This window comes from Equus asinus, chromosome 9 (genome assembly GCF_041296235.1).
Source record: "Equus asinus isolate D_3611 breed Donkey chromosome 9, EquAss-T2T_v2, whole genome shotgun sequence".
NCBI classification, from domain to species: domain Eukaryota; kingdom Metazoa; phylum Chordata; class Mammalia; order Perissodactyla; family Equidae; genus Equus; species Equus asinus.
Genome location: NC_091798.1, coordinates 30,310,673 through 30,329,682, shown reverse-complemented (window position 1 = coordinate 30,329,682; position 19,010 = coordinate 30,310,673). Strand labels below are relative to the sequence as shown.

Below are 19,010 nucleotides of genomic sequence, written 5' to 3'. Positions count from 1 at the left end.
AGGGAGGAGTAGGGGATATTCCAGGAAGGAGAGACAGCACTGTAAAGGCCTGGAGGTGAGAGATCCGTAGGACACCCGGACACTGAGGGTGTCGAACAAACATGAGGGCCCATCAGAGGCACAAAGGACGAGGAAGAGAGAGTGCTTCCAGCTGAGTGGTCAGGAAGGCTTCTTGGAGGAGGTGGCTTTGTGCCGGGCTGGAAGTTAGCACCAGACTTTGCCCTTCAGCCTTAGAGGGCTGGGCATTCTAGGCGTGAGGACAGCACCAACAAAGGGGCCAACTTCGGGCTTCTGCACGGCAAAAGAAACAGGCAACACGGTGAAAAGGCAATGTATGGAATGGGGGAAAATATTTGCAAATCATCTATCTGATAAGGAGTTAACATCCAAAATATATAAGGAACTCATACAACTCAATAGCAAAAAACCAAACAATTCAATTAGAAAACCGGCAGAGGAACTGAATAGATATTTTTCCAAAGAAGACACATGAACGGCCAGTAGGTACCTGAAATGACGTTCAACATCACTAATCATCAGAGAAATGCAAATCAAACCACAATGAGACACCACCTCACAGCTGTTAGAATGGCCATCATCAAAAAGATAAGAGATATCACGTGTTGGCAGGGACGTGGAGGAAAGGGAGCCGTGGTGCACTGTTGGAAGGTCGGGAAGCTTGTGGCCCACACAGGGCTAGAAGGGCCTCGAAGGGCAGATGTGGAAGAGGCCCCAGCCGAGGTCGGAAGCAGGTCAAGGAGGGCCTTGAAGACCACGCTAGGGTGTCTGGACTCTGTTGGGCCATGGGGAGCCATCGAAGGTGCTTGAGCAAAGGAGAGTCAAGATCATGGTATGCTTCCGGAAAATCAGTAATAAAGAAGAGAAGCTTTTAGGAGTGGAAGTTTCCATCTTGTTCCTTCAGAAGGGGAACAAGCGCCCTGAGAATTCTGTGATTTTCCAGAAGCTTTGTTACTTCCCTGTGTTTGTGACTTTTCTAGTTCCTCGCAGTGATTACCCATGAAACCCCAAACCAGAAAGAGACTGTGGAACTGCCCCAGGCCTGTTTGGAGGAGAGGAGCCCATAGGGAGCTGTTGGAGAGCAGGTGTGGGCACCAAAGGGGGCCCAGAGAGAAGGGCAGGGGGCTAAGCCAGTGGGAGGGGGGTCACAGGGAGACAGCGTGGCTTCCGTGGTGTCCCTGAGTCCCTGCTGGGTCCTGAGGAGAGCTGACCCCCTACCCTAGGCCAGGGCCCCCTCATCAAGCCGCTAAGGCAGCCGTGGCAGATTTTATTCTGAGCTGTGGGAATCTGTCACAGCCCAGAGAAGCCCCAAGACCCCCGTCCAAGGAGCAGCCCACACAGGGAATTCCGGGAGCCATGCCCTGACCCCAGGGCCCTGCCTGCTGCCCCCTCTGAGTCCAGGAACAGGACCTAGAGACTCGCTGAGGAGGGCGGTAGCAAGGACCGCAGACTGGCAGGCAGGAGCCTCCCTGTGTGTGACCTTGGGCCGGCGCTTAATGCCTCTGAGCCTCACCTTCCCCCTCTCATAGGTTTATTGTGAGCATCACATGGGACTGCCGATAGGAGCACACTTTCTACAAGATGAGAGACCGGAGCAGAGCCAGGGTAGCGAGGGGATGCTGGGTTTCCCCACAGGTGGGGTGCCCTCTGGATGGGGGACTGGGAGCTGAATGACATTGCAGGCCAGCTCCTGCTCGGCCCTTCTGGCGACTCCGGGGAGAAGGCTCGCCTGGTGCACTGTGCCTGTCACTCCACCACTTGTCTGTGGTTCCCTTCAACAAACAGAAGAGGCTCCAGACTTCTTCCAGGAGGCCAGGCACCCAGCTGGAATCAAATAAGATTGATTTCATCATTTTTATGTCTGATTTTCTTAGCCTCCCAGAAGCTCTGTAATTTTGTGTATTTTAAAGGGTACTTTTAGACTCCAGTAATGTTTTAAATGTTTATTCTCTTTCCTCAGCAACTGTGTCTAGGAACTTATTCTATGGAAATAGACACTAACAGAAATGTACAAATATAAACATCCTTTACCAACAATGGTCATCCCAGCATGATTTATAACTCTGAAACACCAACGTCCATCTGTAGGGGATTGGTTAAATAATTTATGACTCAGGCATGCTTTTAAATTATGTGCAACTCTAAAAATGAGTGAATTAATAGCTGTCTGTACCACTGACCCGCAAGTGTGCCCATGAAGCATTGTTAAGTGAAGACAAAAAGTTGCAAAATGATGATGGTAGTTTCATTTAAAATTATAATTATATATTTATATAGATAGGTACAGAGACAAAATACAAATACTAGTACAGAAGTAAGGGAAAAAACTCTAGAAGAACATAACTAAAGTATTCACGGTGATAGGCAGAATTTCCCTGGGATAAATTCCTACACACAGAGCCGCTGAAGAAAGAAGATAAGCATTTAAAATGTTACTTGAGTCTAAAACACAAAATACACAAAGATAAGACTTTCTCTTTCTATATTATATATCATGGTAATGGATTTTTTTTAATACAGGCATATGTTACCCAAATACTTTTATAAAAGTAATGTTTAATTATTATGAAGCTGAACTATAAACTGAAGTAAGAGAGGTCTTGTAGAGACAGTGCCCGAGTCACAGAAGGGACACTGATGGGGAGTTGTGAGGCACCTCATCAGCTGGAGGCTGGGCCCCAGGAGCAATAGGTCCTTCCAGTCTTGCCCTGTTTTTCCAGGAACAAGGACCCTGGCTATGAACAGGGTGACGGAAGAATTGTGTATTCCCAGTGGCTCATCTGTCTGGGAGGAAAATTCCAGCTCACTCATTCCCCTGGGCTGGCCTGAGTGGCGAGTCTGGGAGTCAGGAGCCCGCAGAGGCCGACCTACAGTTCTCCCTTCCCGGGCTCCGCACCCCCTCTGCACAGGGTCCTCTGCACCAAACTTATTATTTTTTATTATTATTATTTTTATCTAGCCCTCAGATTCGCTTAGCTCTTCCCTCTCACCCAGCACTTTCCTGTCCTTTCTGTTGGGGATACACAGCACCAGAGAAGCCCGGAGTCAGGAGACAAGAGTTGGGACCCAAGCTCCCCTTCTCCCCAGCTCTGCAACCCTGGCTGGGTGGTCTAGTTCCCTGAGCACTGACTTAGGAGCCAGCCAGGCCCAGCCTCCTACCCCGTTCCTGCCATACCGACCAGATAACTTTGAAACCTCCCTGAACTGGTTTCACCTTTGCAATCCGGGGACAGTAGCAGTGCCTGGTTCATAGGGTTGATGTGAGGGTAAAATGAGACAATGTGTGTGAAGCAACAGCTCCGCCCTGGCACGTAGTTGCTGTTCAAGAAGTGGTCGCCAGTGTTTACCATCCGTTACCTCTTTGTGGCATCATTAGCTCCATCTACTGCTGGGGAAATTGAGGGCTGATGTGGTGTCATCCACCCAAGGTCCCATAGGGAGCAGGCCTGAGGGAGGGAGCTGAGGTCTCCTGACGTCCTGATGGGGGCTTTTCCCATGAGCAAGGATAATCCCCATCTGGAATGTGGGTTGTTTGTTCTCTTTACAGGGCAGATCCGACTATTGCTTATTTGTGTTCTACCATAGCCAGGACAGAAGGGGTCCTGGGCTCTGGGCGTGCTCTGAAGCCGGGACCCCCGGGGAGGGTGGGCTGTGTGGCCAGGCCCTGCAGCGGGCGGAGTTCCCCCTGGCGTGGCTCAGCTGCCCCTGAGCTGGCGGCTGGCCTGTGAGTCAGAGCTGCCCCATGTCTCCGTTCCTCCAACTGGTGGCCACAGCCCCAGACTGCTGTAGTTGTTCCAGCGCGGCCTGGGGCTCCAAAAGAAGGTGCCCGTCCCCCAGAAACAGACTGAGATGGCCCTTCCCCAGATGAGAGAGAGTGAGGGAAGGCCAAGTCACACGGTCAGGTACGAGAGATCGCAGGCTGAAACCTGGTTCTTCCTCAGGTGACCCTCCCAAAGGGCCCAGGTGGGAGGGCCAGGAAGCCCCCACCTGGGTCCAGGACCCTTGCACTCCGCCCCTGGCAGCTCTATCGCCCCTGGCTCCATGCTGCTGCCAGGGTCTCCCAGACCTGGGCTGGGCAGTGGAGCCTATGGCCAGGAACGAGCTGGCCAGCAGGCACCAGGTTGCCCGGCTCATGCCAGCCTCACACCACAGAGCTGCTGCAGCCGTGAGGGGCCTGGGGTCTGCCGGGTCTGCACCCCTCTGCCCAGCCTGGCCAGACTCTGCCCTCAGAGCCACAGCTGGCCCCCACTGCCTCCCCTGGCCTCACCCTTGCCTCACTCCCCCCAACCATCCTCCATTCCTCTTCCTCTATCTCTTCACTTCTTCCTGCTCTCCAGCCCCGATGGGTGCTCTGTCTGTCCTGCCCCTACCTGGGACCCAACTGCTACTCACCAGGACCTGGAACCTGGGCTCTAGCAGATGCCTCTCACCGGCCACACCAGCCTCAACCTGGGCCCGCGGGTGGAATGGAGGGCAGAGCCGGGGTGGGGCGGGGAGGTGGCGGGGGGGGCAGTGTCCCAGCTTAATAGCCAAAGCCAAAGCACATGGTGGGGTTGGGTGGGGGCCGCAGGAAGGGCTCAGGCCAGCCCAACCCAGGGCCAGGCACCGCAGAGCCAGAACAACCTTCTCATTTCACAACTTAGAAAACTGAAGCCCATGGTCCAGGTCACCAAGCTCCTAGCAAGGGGTTGGGGGGAGTGTGAAAATCCTCATTTTACAGATGGAAACAAGGCTCAGAGCTGAAGGGACCTGTGTGGGGACCCTGAGGCTGGGCCAAGCCCTGTCTGCCCCACTCCACTCCTGTCACCTCCCAGGAACAGGGACCCAAGCCCGCAAAAGACCACAAAGTCTATGAGTGAGAAGCACCAGGTTTAATATTAAAATCTTTCCCTTAAAAAAAAGTACACAGATAGGAAAATTTGTTGGCATACAAAATAGCACTTCTGTTGTATAAATGTGAGTTAATGTGAGTCCTAAAAATACTTGTAAACCTAGGTGATTACATCTTTGGTACCGTAGTGAGAACCCACTCCTTCTGCTCCACCAGGGGCCCCGGGGCACGGAGGTGCCAACCAGCATAGACGGCTGGTGCCCAGAGGGCTGCTCTTCCCTCGCTCCCATCCCCTCCCTCTGCTGGTGGCCTTGGCCACAGCCCTCACTCCTCTGGCACCTCCAGTGCCCACTGGGCTGGGGTGTGGCTGGCAGAGACAGTGAGGTGAGCAGGCCTGGGCAGTGACAAAGCCATATCCTGTGGGTACTGCCTCCACAGGGCAGCCGGCAGGAGAGAAGGCAGCCCCTAAAGTACCCACCTCTTTCATCTGTTTCTCAGGTTCCCTATCCAAGGCTTCTTGTCCTTCCCGGGGCCCCCGGGGGCCCTCACTGTCTCTTATGTCTGTGGCACAGACCTGGACAGCAGGTGCTGGAGTGGGGGGCTGCCTGAGGTGCTCTGATTCGCCCTCTCTGCCCCCTTTGCCCAGGATAGCTCCAGAGGTCATCGTGGGTGCTGAGAGGGGTTCCGTGATCTTCCCACGTCCCTGGGGCAGCTGCTGGGGGCTTCCCAGACACTGGCTGTCACTCCGAGTCAAGGCCTGGGCAGCTGGCCTTTCGGGACTTGCCAGGGGCCTGGGGAAGGGTCATGGTCTCTGAACGCCTGCAGTGTGATGTGTGGTCTGGAATCCCCCCAGGCCCCAGCTGACCCCCAGGATGGAGGTTTGGGGTGTCTGGCTTTGCTTCATCTGGGCAAGTGCGCAACCCCCGGAAATATTCTAAGAATGTTACTGTTGGCAAGGCACCAGAAGTCAGCGAGTCCAACCTGCTCATTTTCCAACGGGAAAACAGGCCCAGAGAGGGCGAGGGATTCCTCCAAAGTCTCATGGCAGGTCCAATACACATATCGGTCCACATATTGGTCCACACGTGTGGATACTTCTCGCAGGCACATCAACACCCTCATCACAGATGTGGGGCCCGTCGGGCCCAGGAGACTCTGATGGGTGGAGTAAGACTGAGGGTGATGAGGAAAAATGACCCCAGGACTTATGGGCCAGGAAGACATGGACACCGGCACTTTTTATGGCGAGGTGTGCCCCAAGTGCCTGGGGCAGGAGCTACAGGCCAGGGTGTCCCGTACTCGGCTCAGCCCCCAGCACCGATTAAGCATGGAAGGCCCCAGACCAGCTCGGGCCTGGGAAAGTGGAAACTGGCATGGAGGGGAGGTGGCTTCTGGATGAGGCAGCCCTGTCCAAGGCCAGGCCCCTGCTCAGCCAGAGGGCAGGGAGGCCAGGGGCCCTTCCCCGGCTCTTGGGTGGCTCAAAGTGTAAGGAGAGAGCTGCAGCCCCTTGAGGGGTAGCTGGCTGCATAGAAAAAGGTTAATTTACCACCTCCTGAACCTCGAGACTCTCCCCTGGGGTTCCACTCTCCCCAACTGTCAGCCAGGGAGAGAGTCCCAGATTGTGGGTCACCAAGCCCAACTTTCCCATCTTACAGATGGGGAAACTGAGTCCCCTGGGAGAACCCTGGCTCAGAGTCACATGGGCTCCCCAGAGGCAGAGGGCTGCTCATGGCCTCTGCAGTTCTCTTGCCTCCTAAGCCAGCGCCAGGGGTTGGCGTGCGACATGCCAGGAGCAAAAGCTTTCCAGAAGGGGACAGCTGATAGGAGCAGCCCGGCTGGTAGGAGGCCAGGCCAGGCCAGGAGGCGCTGGGTGCTGGGAGGTAGAGGGGGAGCTTCAGGCAGGGCAGGGTGGGGGCCAGCCCCCTACAGGAAGCTGTCCTCCGCCTCGGCCCGAGGCCCGGGGCAGCTTGAATCCAGCGGCCACTCTGGCTCCAGCTCCGGCTGCACCTGGGGCTCGGGCTGGGCCTCTGGCTCTGGTTCCTCTTGTGGTTCCAGGGGGCTGTCACAGGAGATGGTAGAGGAGGTGTTGACTTCATTCAGGGTGGAGCTAGAAGGAGAGGGCAAGTGAGTGAGGGGCTGGGAGGGAACCACAGTCAAATAGTAACAGCATTAGTCAAGAGCTTTCTGTGCCTAGCCTTGTACCAGGCACCTCACACACTTTAGTTTATTTAATCTTTGTAAAGACTATGCAGGGCAGGCACCGTGAGGAAACTGCAGCTCAGAGAGGTTGTGGCCCTGCCCTGCATCACACAGTAGGTAAGTATAGGAACCGGGATTTTAGAGCAGATCCAGTTGACTCCAAAGATCATTGCTCACCCATCAGTGTCTCCATCTCCTGCACTCCTGAAGATATACATTATTTCATTTAATCCTCACAATAATGTCCAAATAGAAGTCCTCATATTGTCTTCATTTTATAGAATAGGAAACTGAGGTTCAGAGAGGGGAAGCAGCTTGTCTGAGAGCACAGAACAGGGTCAGTATGCACACCCCAAGCTGTTTGAACTCTGGATTTAACTGCTCTGCACACCAGCTATCTGGAGCCTTGGAATACCTTCTCAAGCAGGGTCGGGGGGGGGGGGCCCACGTCCTGCACGTGCTCCTCGTGCACATGGAGCTGAGGCTCGCAGGGAAGGTGTCTGCCTGCGTCTCACAGCAGCCATTGGTGGAGCTGGAGCTGGAACCCCAGCCTGGGGCTCCTGCCACTTCACCATGGGGTGAGTCTTGTTTTGGGGGTGGGTCTGGCATCATGGGGAACCTTCACTCCAGCTGAGGGGAGATCCTGTCTGAACATCAAGTCCAGGTGACAGCTGGCCTTCCTCCAAAGCCCTCCCCACGCTGTGACGTCACCCCATCCCAAGGCAAAGGAGAAGCACCAATCTCCTTCCCAGTCTGAAGTCTGGCCGGACCTCCTGTAGGCTCCTCTGCCTCCTACAACCATCCCAGGCCCCCTGGGCCCTCAGAGCACGGTGCCGGAGGAGAGACCACAGGCCTAGGGCTGGTGATGACTCCAGAGCAATACGCTGGGGGCTGGGGATGCTAACAGGTTTTCTTAGGGCTAGGACAGGCCCACACAGGGGAGAGAGTAGATGGCCTATAGGGTTCCTTTAAAGGAAACAGCTGCCTTGCAAATAAGTCCCAGCCCATTCTTTCTCTTAACAGCCTGCCCTTTCCACCTAAGGTCATCCAAGGTCAAATGAGTTCACTTCTCTCTTCTATTTACTGGCAGGAATAAAGTATACACCCTAGGTAACTTACTTCTAAGGAAAGCCTGATGGGATGAAGACACAGACAGACACACACACACACACACACACACACACACACACTACTCACACCATTGCCTTGGGCCCTGGGACCAGAGTGGCTACCTGGCAAGGCTGGGGGAACCCTCCACTGGGCCCTCATCAGCAACCTCGGGTTTGGGGTCGGGCAGGGGGATGATATAGTCGTTGTCACCCTCATTGGGCTGCACAGCAGTGTAGAGGACGGAGCTGGCGTCCAGGGGTGATCGGAGACCATGGAAGCCGGGCAAGCGGGCTTGGGACCGAAGGATGGCTGGGTGGTCGCTCCTCAGAAACTCCTCATCCACCTGCTGGTACTTCTGCTCCCGGACACAGACAGGACCAAGAAACAGGGGTGGTCAGACCAGAAAGGGATTAGGGACCATCCAACAGTAAGATTCTGACCCAGGTCCTCCCACCTCGTGTGAATAAGGCAACTGGCACTCAAAGAGGAAGGAGAATTGCCCAAAGCCAGACAGCTGAGGTGCCCGCCCAATTGCATATCAGCAGACAAAGTGAGCTCAGGAACGCCCAGGGAGGAGCAGTTAGCAGAGCAGCACCCGGGACCCTAAGACTTCCCCACTTCAGCCTAGAGGGGTGCGGGCTCTCCTCCTGCCTTGGCCTCCTTCAGTGGGGCCTCAGTTTCCGTTGCCACTGAGTGGTGCCAACTGCACTCCATCTCACTGGTCCCAGAGCACAGGGTGGCAGTGGGGTGGACCTCAGGAAAGGGCCGTGTCTGTGCCACCTGAGACGTGCGCCCCTCACTCTAGCTCCCGCTGTTGGACAGGGAGGGCTTTAAGGCCTGCCGGCTCCATCTGCCTTGTGTGAGCCCGTGGCCAGGCCCTTAGCAGCCATCCAGCCTGGGGGCATTCAGACTTCTGAAGGAGACCCAAGATGTGGCATGGGTGCAAAGGCAGGAGGAAGGCTGCAGCAGGAAGGGGGCTGTAGGCTCCCTTTAAGTCAATCAGTTTCTCTGTGCTGCTAAAATAAATTAGACTCATAGCTCCAGCCCATCCCTTACTAGTACTTGCAGGGAAACTGAGACCCAGAGCGGGTAAAGGGTGGTCCCCCAAATACCAGCATGTCACACAGAGCCTTGTACCTAGCGTCAGACTTCTGGAGCAGAATGCTCTGTTCCCCACCCCCTCCCTGCCTCAACATACCTTTTTGTAACCCTCACCCAGCAGTCTCTCGAGAAGCAGCACCAGCTGGGAGAAGGGAGGCCGAATCTCAAACTTCTCTTCCCAGCACTTCTGCATGATCTCGTAGCTGGGGAGAGGGGCAGGGGGGTCAGGGTCTCCGGCTGAGGGTCTGCCGCCTCCCAGAACAAGGTGAGCAATGAAAGGAGTGGGGGAAGGTAGGTGGACAGGTGTTGTCTTCCCATCATTGCACCTCCATGTCCCCTTGGGAAGCCCTCCCTCCACCAGTGGTCCCATGGGTTGGCCACGCCTTGGTGAGGACATGACTCAGGTCTGGCGGGTAAGAGTTTTCATCCCCTCAGCTCAGGAGCTGGTTCTGGATGGCCATGGGACCCCTGCTGCGCCCTCAACAGTCACCTCTGGGCCTTTCGCTGGAACGATGGTGAAAGCAGCCAGGATATAGCCATTTGGCTAGTGCCAGCCTGAAAATGAGGGCAGCCCAGAGGAAAGCAGAGCCACAGGGGAGAGCAAGAGATTTCTGATGACATCATCTGAAGCCCTAGCTCCAACTGTTCCTAGATTTGTCTAGGTCTCTGAGTAATAAATCTATCTTTGGCTTAAGCCGGTAAAGTTGGATATCTATCATTTGTACCCAAAAAACCCTCCCAAATGCAGAGTGCTCCACTTACATCTCGTCGGAGGCGTGGGCAGGCTGGGCCATGCGGTAGCCCCGCTTGATGGCATTGTAGAACTGCTCGTTCATGGGCAGCTCTGGGTAAGGGGTGCCACCTGTCGGGGGCAGAGACAGTAGATACGCAGGCTCAGGGATGGTGGAAAAGTGGCAGGTATCTTTCTATGGGACGGGGAGAGGCACACCAGCCTGGCGTGGGTGAGGGTGCAGTGGCCTCGGCAGTGGGAAACGTGGGCTTTTTCATGGGCTCTGGACGGAGACTGCAAGCCTCTCCAGAATCAGAGAACCAGAGAGCACGAGAGCCAAGCAGGCTTTTTGATGTCACTGTCTAAACCCCCTGATACTCAGATGGGGAGGTAAAGAGACAGAGAGGGCAAGGGACTTGCCAAGGAAACACAGCAGCAAGAAAGCAGCAGAGCTGGGACTTGAACCAGAGCCCTGGACCCCTGTCCTGGAGCCTGTCCCACAGCCCTACCAGTTGGGCAGCGTGAGTGGTCAGGGTGGAGGCCGTGCCATGTTGCTGAGGGCTGGGGGAAGAAGGGAGCATACCCAGGGTGAAGATCTCCCAGAGTAAGATCCCGAAGGACCACACGTCGCTCAGGGTGGTGTAGAGGCTGTTGAAGATGCTCTCGGGGGCCATCCACTTCAAAGGCAGGAAGGTCTGTGGGAGGGCAGGACAGCCTGAGTGCAAGAAGGGGCTAGCCCCACTCAGTACCTGGGAGGGGAGGAGGCCTGGTGGTTCCCACTCCCAACTCCTCGCTCCTGGTCCCTGATGCCCACCCACCCCAGTGCTGGCCAGAAGATCAGGAGGCTGAGTTCCTTTTCCATGTGCTGGGGATCTGGCAGCCCCTGTCCCTGGGCGAGAGCCCCAGGGTCTGAGGCTCCTCACAGGAGAGGCCCCCGCAGCCCCCATGACCCCAGTAGAGGCCCTTGACCAGGTTGGTAGAGTGGACGGGGAGCCAGGGACATGCCAAGGTGCCACCAGCTCTCACCCTAGCTGCCTTAGATCTCTGGGGCCCAGCATCACCTCGGGGTTCACTGTCCCCACGTGGAAAGAAGGGACACGAGTGGGAGGCACGATAGTCAGTTTTGAACCAAATACTGTCTGTCACCTCCCCGTCTCCCTTAGCCTTGTGCCAGGGCATCTTCCTTTGCCAGCACCACTGCTGGTGGAACACATTTGGCCTGCTTCCCCTCCACCCTCCCCTGGACCCATTACAGCTGGTCCCTTGCCCCTTGCTGTCAAATCTGAGCCCCGAAAAGCCTCAGCGTCTCTGCCCCCTCCGCCCCATGCACGATGGTGGCTCCCATTCCTGTCCCTGCACACATGGCTAGGCAGGCTGAGCCTGTTGCCACTGGGCAGGTTGGGCCGCGAGGAGCCCCGTCCTGACCTCCTATGAGCCACAGCCACTTTAGTCGGGAAAGGTGCTCACACTGCCTTTGGAGATGTAGTTCGAGTCCCGCATGATGTCACGAGCCAGGCCAAAGTCACAGATCTTGACCAGCTTGCCCTCACAGATGAGCACGTTCCTGGCCGCCAGGTCTCGGTGGACACACTGGGTAAGGGGAGACGGGAGCTGAGGCCATGGGGGCAATTGTGGGGAAAGACCCTCCCTGTCAAGGGCTTTGGGAAAAATGCCTTACTGCCCAGGTATGGGGGGGCCACACGGGGTGAGGGGCCACACGGGGAGACGGCATTCGCTGTCCGCACCCACCACAGGGAGCTGCCCTATGGGCTGTGTACTTGGAGGACCCCGGCTGGCTGGGTGACCCACCTCCCCATGACCCACTCTGCCCACTGTGACCACACGTACATTCTTGGAGGCCAGGAACTCCATGCCATTGGCCACCTGATAGCTGAAGCCCACAAGGTCGGTGTAGCTGAGCACTGGGGAGTCGTTGATCAAAGTCGCCCGGCAGGTCCTCTCGGGGGCTAGGGGAGAGCAGAAGGTCACCCACCGTCTTGTGTCTCCCCACGACCCTTAGCACCCCTGCCCTTTGGCTCATGAGCCTGAATGCCCAAGATAGGTGGCTACTGAAGGTCTGTGGAATACTGACCATGATGTGGAATAGGTCGGTCGCGTGTGGAAGCACGTAGAAGGTTGAGTAGTGCTATGACGGCTATTGATGTGGGGAGGAGTCTCCCCCAAAATGAAAATGATTTCCAAATATCCTAACTAAACCTCTCTTACTTTCTCAGTGTCCTCATTCGACAGAAAATCACTCAAACAGAAAATCCTTTGGCATTAGCCCTGGGCCACTTTTGCTCAGCCTGGCCTGCCTGCTTCTCAGGGACCCTGGATCAACCTGGGGCCTACTCTGTGCAGACCACTCTTCCCCAAGGCCCCAGGAGGCCAGGTACCACCCCCCCCCGGACCTTCTTTCCTCCCCTCCCTGTGGGCTGTGTGCACACCACTGGACCCAGAAACAGGGGTTCACATTGGAGCTCCACCACACAGCAGCTTTAGGCAGGCGGCTAGCCTCAGTTTCTGCATCTATGAAATGGGCACGAGGCCGCCTTCCTCGCAGGGTTGCTGCCAGGCTGGGCATGTGAAAGGCTTTGAGAAGAATACATCACTGCACAGGTGTAAGAGCCGCACAGGGGTGAGGACACCGTGCGCACCCACCAGAGGGGACGTAGTTATCGTAAGGGGCCATGTAGTTGGAGGACTCGATGTCTGCATATTTGACGTCTCCTTTCATGTCCAGCATGGGCACGTAGTCCACCGACTCGTCCTTGCTCATGTCCATGTAGCCACCGTCACTCTCCCCAGGCAGGGACATGTGGCTGGGGGTGAGAGAGCATCACAGGAGACGCCAAGCCTTTCCCTTCTCTTCCCCCTCCTGCCCCTCTACTTGCCCTGGGGCGTGCAAGGCCCTGTCACTCATGTATTCCTGCTATCACTCACTCACTCACCCTCCTCCAGTCTGCCACCGTGTGGATGACCACACAGTGAGCCCTTTCAACCAGGCTTTCAACCTGAGCTGGGTGCTGGGGCTGCCAAGATGACATAAGACCCAGTGTGTGTCCTCAGAGAGCTCATGCCCAGGGGCACCTGTGGCAGCCCAGGACAAGGGTCACAAGAAGGACCAGTACCAAGGCACCTTTCTGTGGCCTCTGCAGCACCGTCCAGCCATGATGCCCCATGAGTGCCCAGTCACAACCCAGAGTGGGCAATGAATTGCCTTCGTGCGCTACCCGCAGCATCAGCTCCCAGAGAGCTGTGGGTCAACATACACGTGTCTCCAGGAGGACAAAAAAGACTGAAAGGAAATCGATCAACATATTGGGGAGACAGGAGTGAGTTTTAATGGCTTTCAATGCTTTTCTGAAGTTACTCTTGCCTCTGCAGTAAACCTGTATTGCATTTGTAATCAGCAAAAGAACCAAGAAATGTTATTTTTTGAAAAGAAGAAGAGAGGGCCTGCCTTGCCCACGGGACACCAGAGAGACTGGTGTGCAGAGGGAGTAGGGAAGCCGCAGCGAGGAGCCGAGCCTGGAGTGCAGCTGTGGGAGGGGGGCCTGGGACAGGAGAGCCCGGTGCTCACTGAGGAAGGCCTCAGACACAGGAACAGAGTGAGGGCTCAGAGGCCACAGCTGCAGGGCGCTCAGCAAAAGGGCTGGCATGCTGCGGAGAGTCGGTAGGCAGCAGGCGAGCCCACCATCACCATCACATTATTGTTATGCCTCGTGACCCGTGAAACAGCCCAGTGACTTGTGAGGCCAGGAGTGACCCTGTCCTGGACAGGGTGGGAGTGAGCAGGCTCCTGGGGCTCCCCCAGGATGCAGGCCCTGGCCTCCCTCCCCGGGCAGTACCTGGGCAGGGGGAGGCCGACGGGCAGGGCGTTGCTGTAGAGCTCGGCGCTGGGCGGCCGGCGCTTCTCGGAGCAGTGCTGCAGGAACGTGTGCTTGTTGCGGTGCAGGTAGTCCACCAGGTCGCCGTAGCGGCAGTATTCGGTGATGATGTAGATGGGTCCTGTGGAGGGACAGGCTCAGGGACAGTTCCCTGCGAGGCCTCGGGGTTCCCACCAGGGCCAGGAGGCTAGTGACGGGCTGCACGTGGGGGAGGCAGTTGGGTAAGACCATGAAGGGGCTGTAGCAACAGGCAAACTTGGCTTCTTTTCCTGTCTCTGTGACTGCAAGCGAGATTCTTAGTCTCCCTGAGCTTTAGTTTTCCCATTTGTTAAATGGGGCCAATCAGACGCCCCAGGGGCTGTCACGGGTGTCCTGAGATGCTACCCTTGTCGGCTCAGCTCTGTGCCGGGCCCACAGCAAGCACACAGTGTTAGCTGCTACTGAAAGCCTTTCAAACTAAAGATTATTTTGGAGCCCAGTACATAAAGTAAATAAAGGCACTGTTTATTATCAAGTTACTGTTTAAATTGAAATACATCTACTGAAAGTCAATCAGTGGGAGATTGAAGATATTGATGAAAACAAACATTTTGAAACGGGCGATCATCGCAGACACAAACTGGCCTCTGTACGCAACGTACTTCTGTATTTTGTTTTGGTTGCACAATCCTGAGGAAAAATCCGAAATCTCCCAATAAGCAGCTGCAAATGGTGATAACATTTTTTTGCGGCCTAACGTGCAATCAGAGCTTCAAATAAATGCACTTGGCTGGAGAGACTCTCTCCTATGATCTGAAGGAAAGCGGCTCCCAGCGAGCACGCTGGTGGTCTCCCATGGTGGGCATATAACTCATCTCAGTGTCGCAGGAGCTGTTATGTATTACAGTTTCTAAAACGCATTTTGAAAATTAAAAAATCTCATGGGACCCCTTGATTTGGAAACCACTGGGACTGGAACCTGAAAGAGTCCTTTGGCCTTGACAGTGCTGTGATTTTGTGGATTTGTAAACCCCACACCCATCCGGGTCTGTGAAGGGAGGGCAATGAGCAGGATGGGTGCAGACCCTCCAGCTGGAGTGTCCTGCTGTCCGTGGAGTGAGGAGGGGGTGGGAAGGGGCCAGGCCTCGGCTGCTGGCATTTCCAGAGTCCTCTGGGAGAGTAAGTACGGTACCTCCTTTGGTGCAGGCCCCCAGCAGGTTGACCACATTCAGATGGGGCCCGAGGTGACTCATGATCTTCAGCTCCGACATGAGGGCTTGCTTCTCACTGCTGCGGGCTGTAGCTGAGGGAGAGGGGGCCTCAGGCCTGGCCCAGCCACTGAGGCCCCATGGAGGCCCCATGGGAGCCTATTCTGGCTCTTCCGCCCCACCCTGTGCTGGAGGACCCAGGTGGCCTAGGATGGTATGGACCCACACGCAGGGTGAGGGGAAAGAGGATGGAAGGAAGGGAGGGGAGGGGAGGAGGCCCCTGGAGGAGGGGGAGGGGGAGAAAGGCTCTCCCAAAGCAGAATCAGGAGTGGTGCTGGCTGGGGTGTGACTGCACGCCTGAATGTGTGGGGAGGGGGCAGGGAGAGGTGGGGGCCCAGATGTGAGGGAGTGGCAGGCTCCCAGGACTCACATTTCAGCATCTTGACGGCCACTTTCATCGTGGCTTGTGAATGGCTCAGGCCATGAGCCGTGGCCTCCACCACCTGCCCAAAGGCCCCGGAGCCAAGCGTGCGTCCTAGGGTAGAGATGACCCCTCAGCTCCCGGCCCACCAGGAAGCTGCATCCCCCACCTGCTCTGAGACCAACCCCTCAAGCCACCCCGGACTTAAGGTTTTCCCCCAAGGAGGTTCCTAAAAACATAGTGTTTCAAGGTCCTTGCTCGCGTCTCATCTAAGTCCTGCATGCTTTCTGGCCCATCTTTGGTCCCTGGAAGACTTCCTCCCTCCCCAGAGGGGAGCACAGCTCCTCTGCACCCCTCAGCCGCCCCAGCTAGACTAAACACAGGTCTGGCGTTCAGCCTGTCCTTGACTAATACTTCCCCTCGTGCCGCGAAGGGGCCCTTTCTCACAGTCACAGGACCATAGGATGCCAATGGAAGGGGGGGCACTGAGGGCCAGAGACAGCAAGACATCAGCCCTAGGTCTCAAAGCTGGTCCTGACAAGGCCTTCCCACCCGCCTCAAGTCCTCAGCCTGCCACAGGAGGCCTCCCTGGACTGACCAAGCACAAGCTGGTCCCGAGGCAGCTCCCAGGTGGAGTCGTAGGGCAGCTGCATCGGGTCCACGTAGATGTACTCATGGCCATCAGAGCTCACAGATTCAATCACCTTCCATCGGATCTCATAACGTGGCTTCTGTAGGACCGAGACCAAACGGGTCATCAAAGGGAGTCTGAGCCTCGAGGCCTCTTATGGAACAGATGGGGCAGGAGACTCTGAACTCAGAGAGGGGCAGAGGCATATCTGAAGTCACACAGCAAGTTATTGATGGAGCCAAGGTCTTCATGGGCTCAGTGGGAACAGCTGCCAAGGGGCCCCAGCTCGGGGGTGGCTGAAGGGAAGCTGACAGGCAAGGGCCCAGCTCATCAGAACCTCCCTATCAGCTTCTCCCAGAGCTTCAGCTGCTCCTCAGATGGGAGTAGAGGAGCAGGCAGCCCCTGAAAGTGATGCGAGGCCGGAGCACTCGGCCGGATGTGGACAGCCCCTCCCTGTGCTGGGTCTCAGAAAGATGTAACCCCAGAATGTTGGAATCACAGGATGTTGGAATCACAGGACTGGAATCTTAGAATGACAGAGTGATGGGTTGCTGCAATCCTAACTCAGGAATCTTAAAATGTTGGAATCACAGAATGGTGAACTCTCAGAACTGAACACTGACATCACAGATTAATAGGCTTAGAATGCATGTTGGTAGAATCCTGGGAGTCTCTGTGGGTGAGAGTTGGAAGAACCCTGGAGCCCACAGAGTCCACCCCACAGGTCCGTGCCCTATGGCTAGGCTAGCAGGGTGATGTCTGAGCAGGCCCCAGGGGGCAGAGCAGAGGCAGGGAACCCCGGATGGTCTGGATCAGGCCCAGGTCGGCCCAGGTGCTGGGGGTGGAGGCAGCTCAGACACTCAGTGTCACTCTGTATCATTTTACACCTGAGCTCCGTGCTGGCCTAGGCACGGCCAGATCCTGCAGGATTCAAGGACAGCGGGGGCCGGGGGGGGGGGGGTGGTCCATGCAAAAAAAATGGTGTGCCAGTCTGCACCCATTAGGCGAGGGTGGGGGCTTACCTTCTGCCAGAGCATGATGAGGATGATGAGGGAGATGATCGTGAGGACCACCAAGGCCAGGATGGCTGAGATCACCACCACCTTGAAGGGCAGAGCTGGAGGCAGACAAAAGCCAGCCATAAGCAAACAGGGCGCTTGGCAGCTGTCCTCCCCTCACCCCATCTTTGGCACCACAAATCCCTCTTTGCCCATCCTGCCCAGAAGAGAAGCCCTCCTCCACCAACCGTGGCCTGTGATGTCTGATTCTCAGCCTGTCCCTCTGGGCCACACCTTCAGCCTCTCCCATAAACACCCCGTGCCCCTCAGTAACCACCCACAGCTCAGATCACTACCGGCCCCCACATCCCTTTAGCCTGGGGGGTCAGTCTGGCCTGTCTGCTGTAGCTCCAGATTGGGGGCAAGCTCCTGACGGCTGGGCTGCGGCTCACCTCTCCTCTGAATCTCTGCCCTCGTCAGGGCTGTCACAGCTCAGACAGAGCCTGACCGAGTGGCCAGCCAGTGGACTGAATGATGGAGCCCCCACAGCCTGATGAACCCAGACTGCAGAGAGGAGCCTGTTTCCTCCTGTGTTTCACCCCAAGTGTCCAGCGGGGTTGGAGTAGTGAGGGTGGTTACAAAGTGCATGCCCCAGGGAATGCGAGTAACCAAGTAGGGGCCCCCCCAAGTCCTGAGTCTCTTCCATCCCCAAGGCCTCAGCCTCTTTGCCGCACAGCTTCCCATTCCTTCCTACTCCCTCCACATTGGCCCTGGCCAGACCCTCGTCTCCCCTGCCCTGCCCCACTGGCCACCCATGGGGTCCCTGGGGAACTCCTTCCCTCCTCCTTGGCCCCCCACCTGCCTCTATCTGCTCCCCAGGGGGTCCTGTCCCTCCTCCTCAGGGTTCCAGACCGACATGACTCCTCTCCTCCCTCTCCCCACCAGGTCACACATTCAGCTCTGGGAAGGAGATCCGAATCTTCTAAGGAGCCATCAGAGTAAGCAGAGGAGGCTTCATCCAGCCACGGCAGTTCCCCGTGGGCCGGGGCATGGCTTCCCCCTCAGGGGGCACCCAAAAGCTTTACTTCTGCCTTGCTCAGAGCTGGTCTGCAGGTGCCCACTTGCTCGGGGATAAGTATGCACGTGTGGGAGTGTGGGTGAGATAAGGTATTAAAACCCCCACCCATCCCACCACAGGGTAGGAAGCAGGAGGCAAGAGGCAGGTCTGTGTAGAGAGACATGTACGTGTGCAAGCCCATGGACCTGCCTGAGCCTCAGTGTGTCCAAAAGGCCTCCCACAGCCTTCTCAGTCTTGCATCACCGGCTTCTGCCTCCCCCTGCAGCCCCTCTCTTATACTCCCCTCCCCTTTGTCTCCTCCCCTCAGCTCCTAAATACACATAGACTCTGTGCTCCAGCCGCATTGAATTCATTTAATTCCTCTGAACTCTTTTTGCCTCTGGGCTTCTGCACAGGCCATTCCCTCTGACTGGAACACCATTCCTCACCAGGATAACTCCCAGTTACCTTTCAGGTTTTGACCTAAAGCTTCCCTTTTGCAGGACACTTTCCTGAATTCCACAGCTGAGCGTGGAGCCCCTCCTCCCTCTAGGCTTTCCCCGCAGACTGCTGACCCCCGCGGTGGGACTGCCTAGTTCCCCGTCTGCCTCCTCTCTGGAGTGCGGACACCTGAAGGGCAGGCAGGACTGGGCCTTCTCCGGTGAGAAGTTGGGACCTCGTCACTATTTACCGAATGAAGAAACAAGTACACATGTGAAGTACAAGCAGACAGGTACACGTATGCACAGGGCCTGTAGAGACTGTCCACATGGATGAGAATCAGCACGTATGGGTACCTGCTAACAGACATGCATTGGACAGCAGGCACACATGTGG

At 56.4% G+C, this 19,010-nt stretch overlaps 1 protein-coding gene across 2 annotated transcripts in view; it reads right to left on the bottom strand.

Moving 5' to 3' along the window:
- Positions 1-4,870: 4,870 nt before the first annotated feature.
- The window catches only part of PDGFRB (platelet derived growth factor receptor beta), a 37,644-nt gene continuing 23,504 nt past the window's right edge, over positions 4,871-19,010 (bottom strand). The window contains exons 11-23 of one of the 2 annotated variants that reach the window (XM_044777834.2): positions 17,141-17,235; positions 16,086-16,218; positions 15,497-15,601; positions 15,051-15,161; positions 13,841-14,000; positions 12,651-12,811; positions 11,838-11,956; positions 11,457-11,579; positions 10,573-10,684; positions 10,022-10,121; positions 9,357-9,462; positions 8,281-8,513; positions 4,871-6,956 (exon numbers count right to left, since the gene is read on the bottom strand). In XM_044777834.2, coding sequence (XP_044633769.1) covers positions 6,773-6,956; positions 8,281-8,513; positions 9,357-9,462; positions 10,022-10,121; positions 10,573-10,684; positions 11,457-11,579; positions 11,838-11,956; positions 12,651-12,811; positions 13,841-14,000; positions 15,051-15,161; positions 15,497-15,601; positions 16,086-16,218; positions 17,141-17,235 — 1,742 coding nt within the window. In that variant the 3' untranslated portion in view covers positions 4,871-6,772. The remainder of the gene's footprint in view (positions 6,957-8,280; positions 8,514-9,356; positions 9,463-10,021; positions 10,122-10,572; positions 10,685-11,456; positions 11,580-11,837; positions 11,957-12,650; positions 12,812-13,840; positions 14,001-15,050; positions 15,162-15,496; positions 15,602-16,085; positions 16,219-17,140; positions 17,236-19,010) is intronic. The other variant, XM_044777835.2, reaches the window with a different exon arrangement.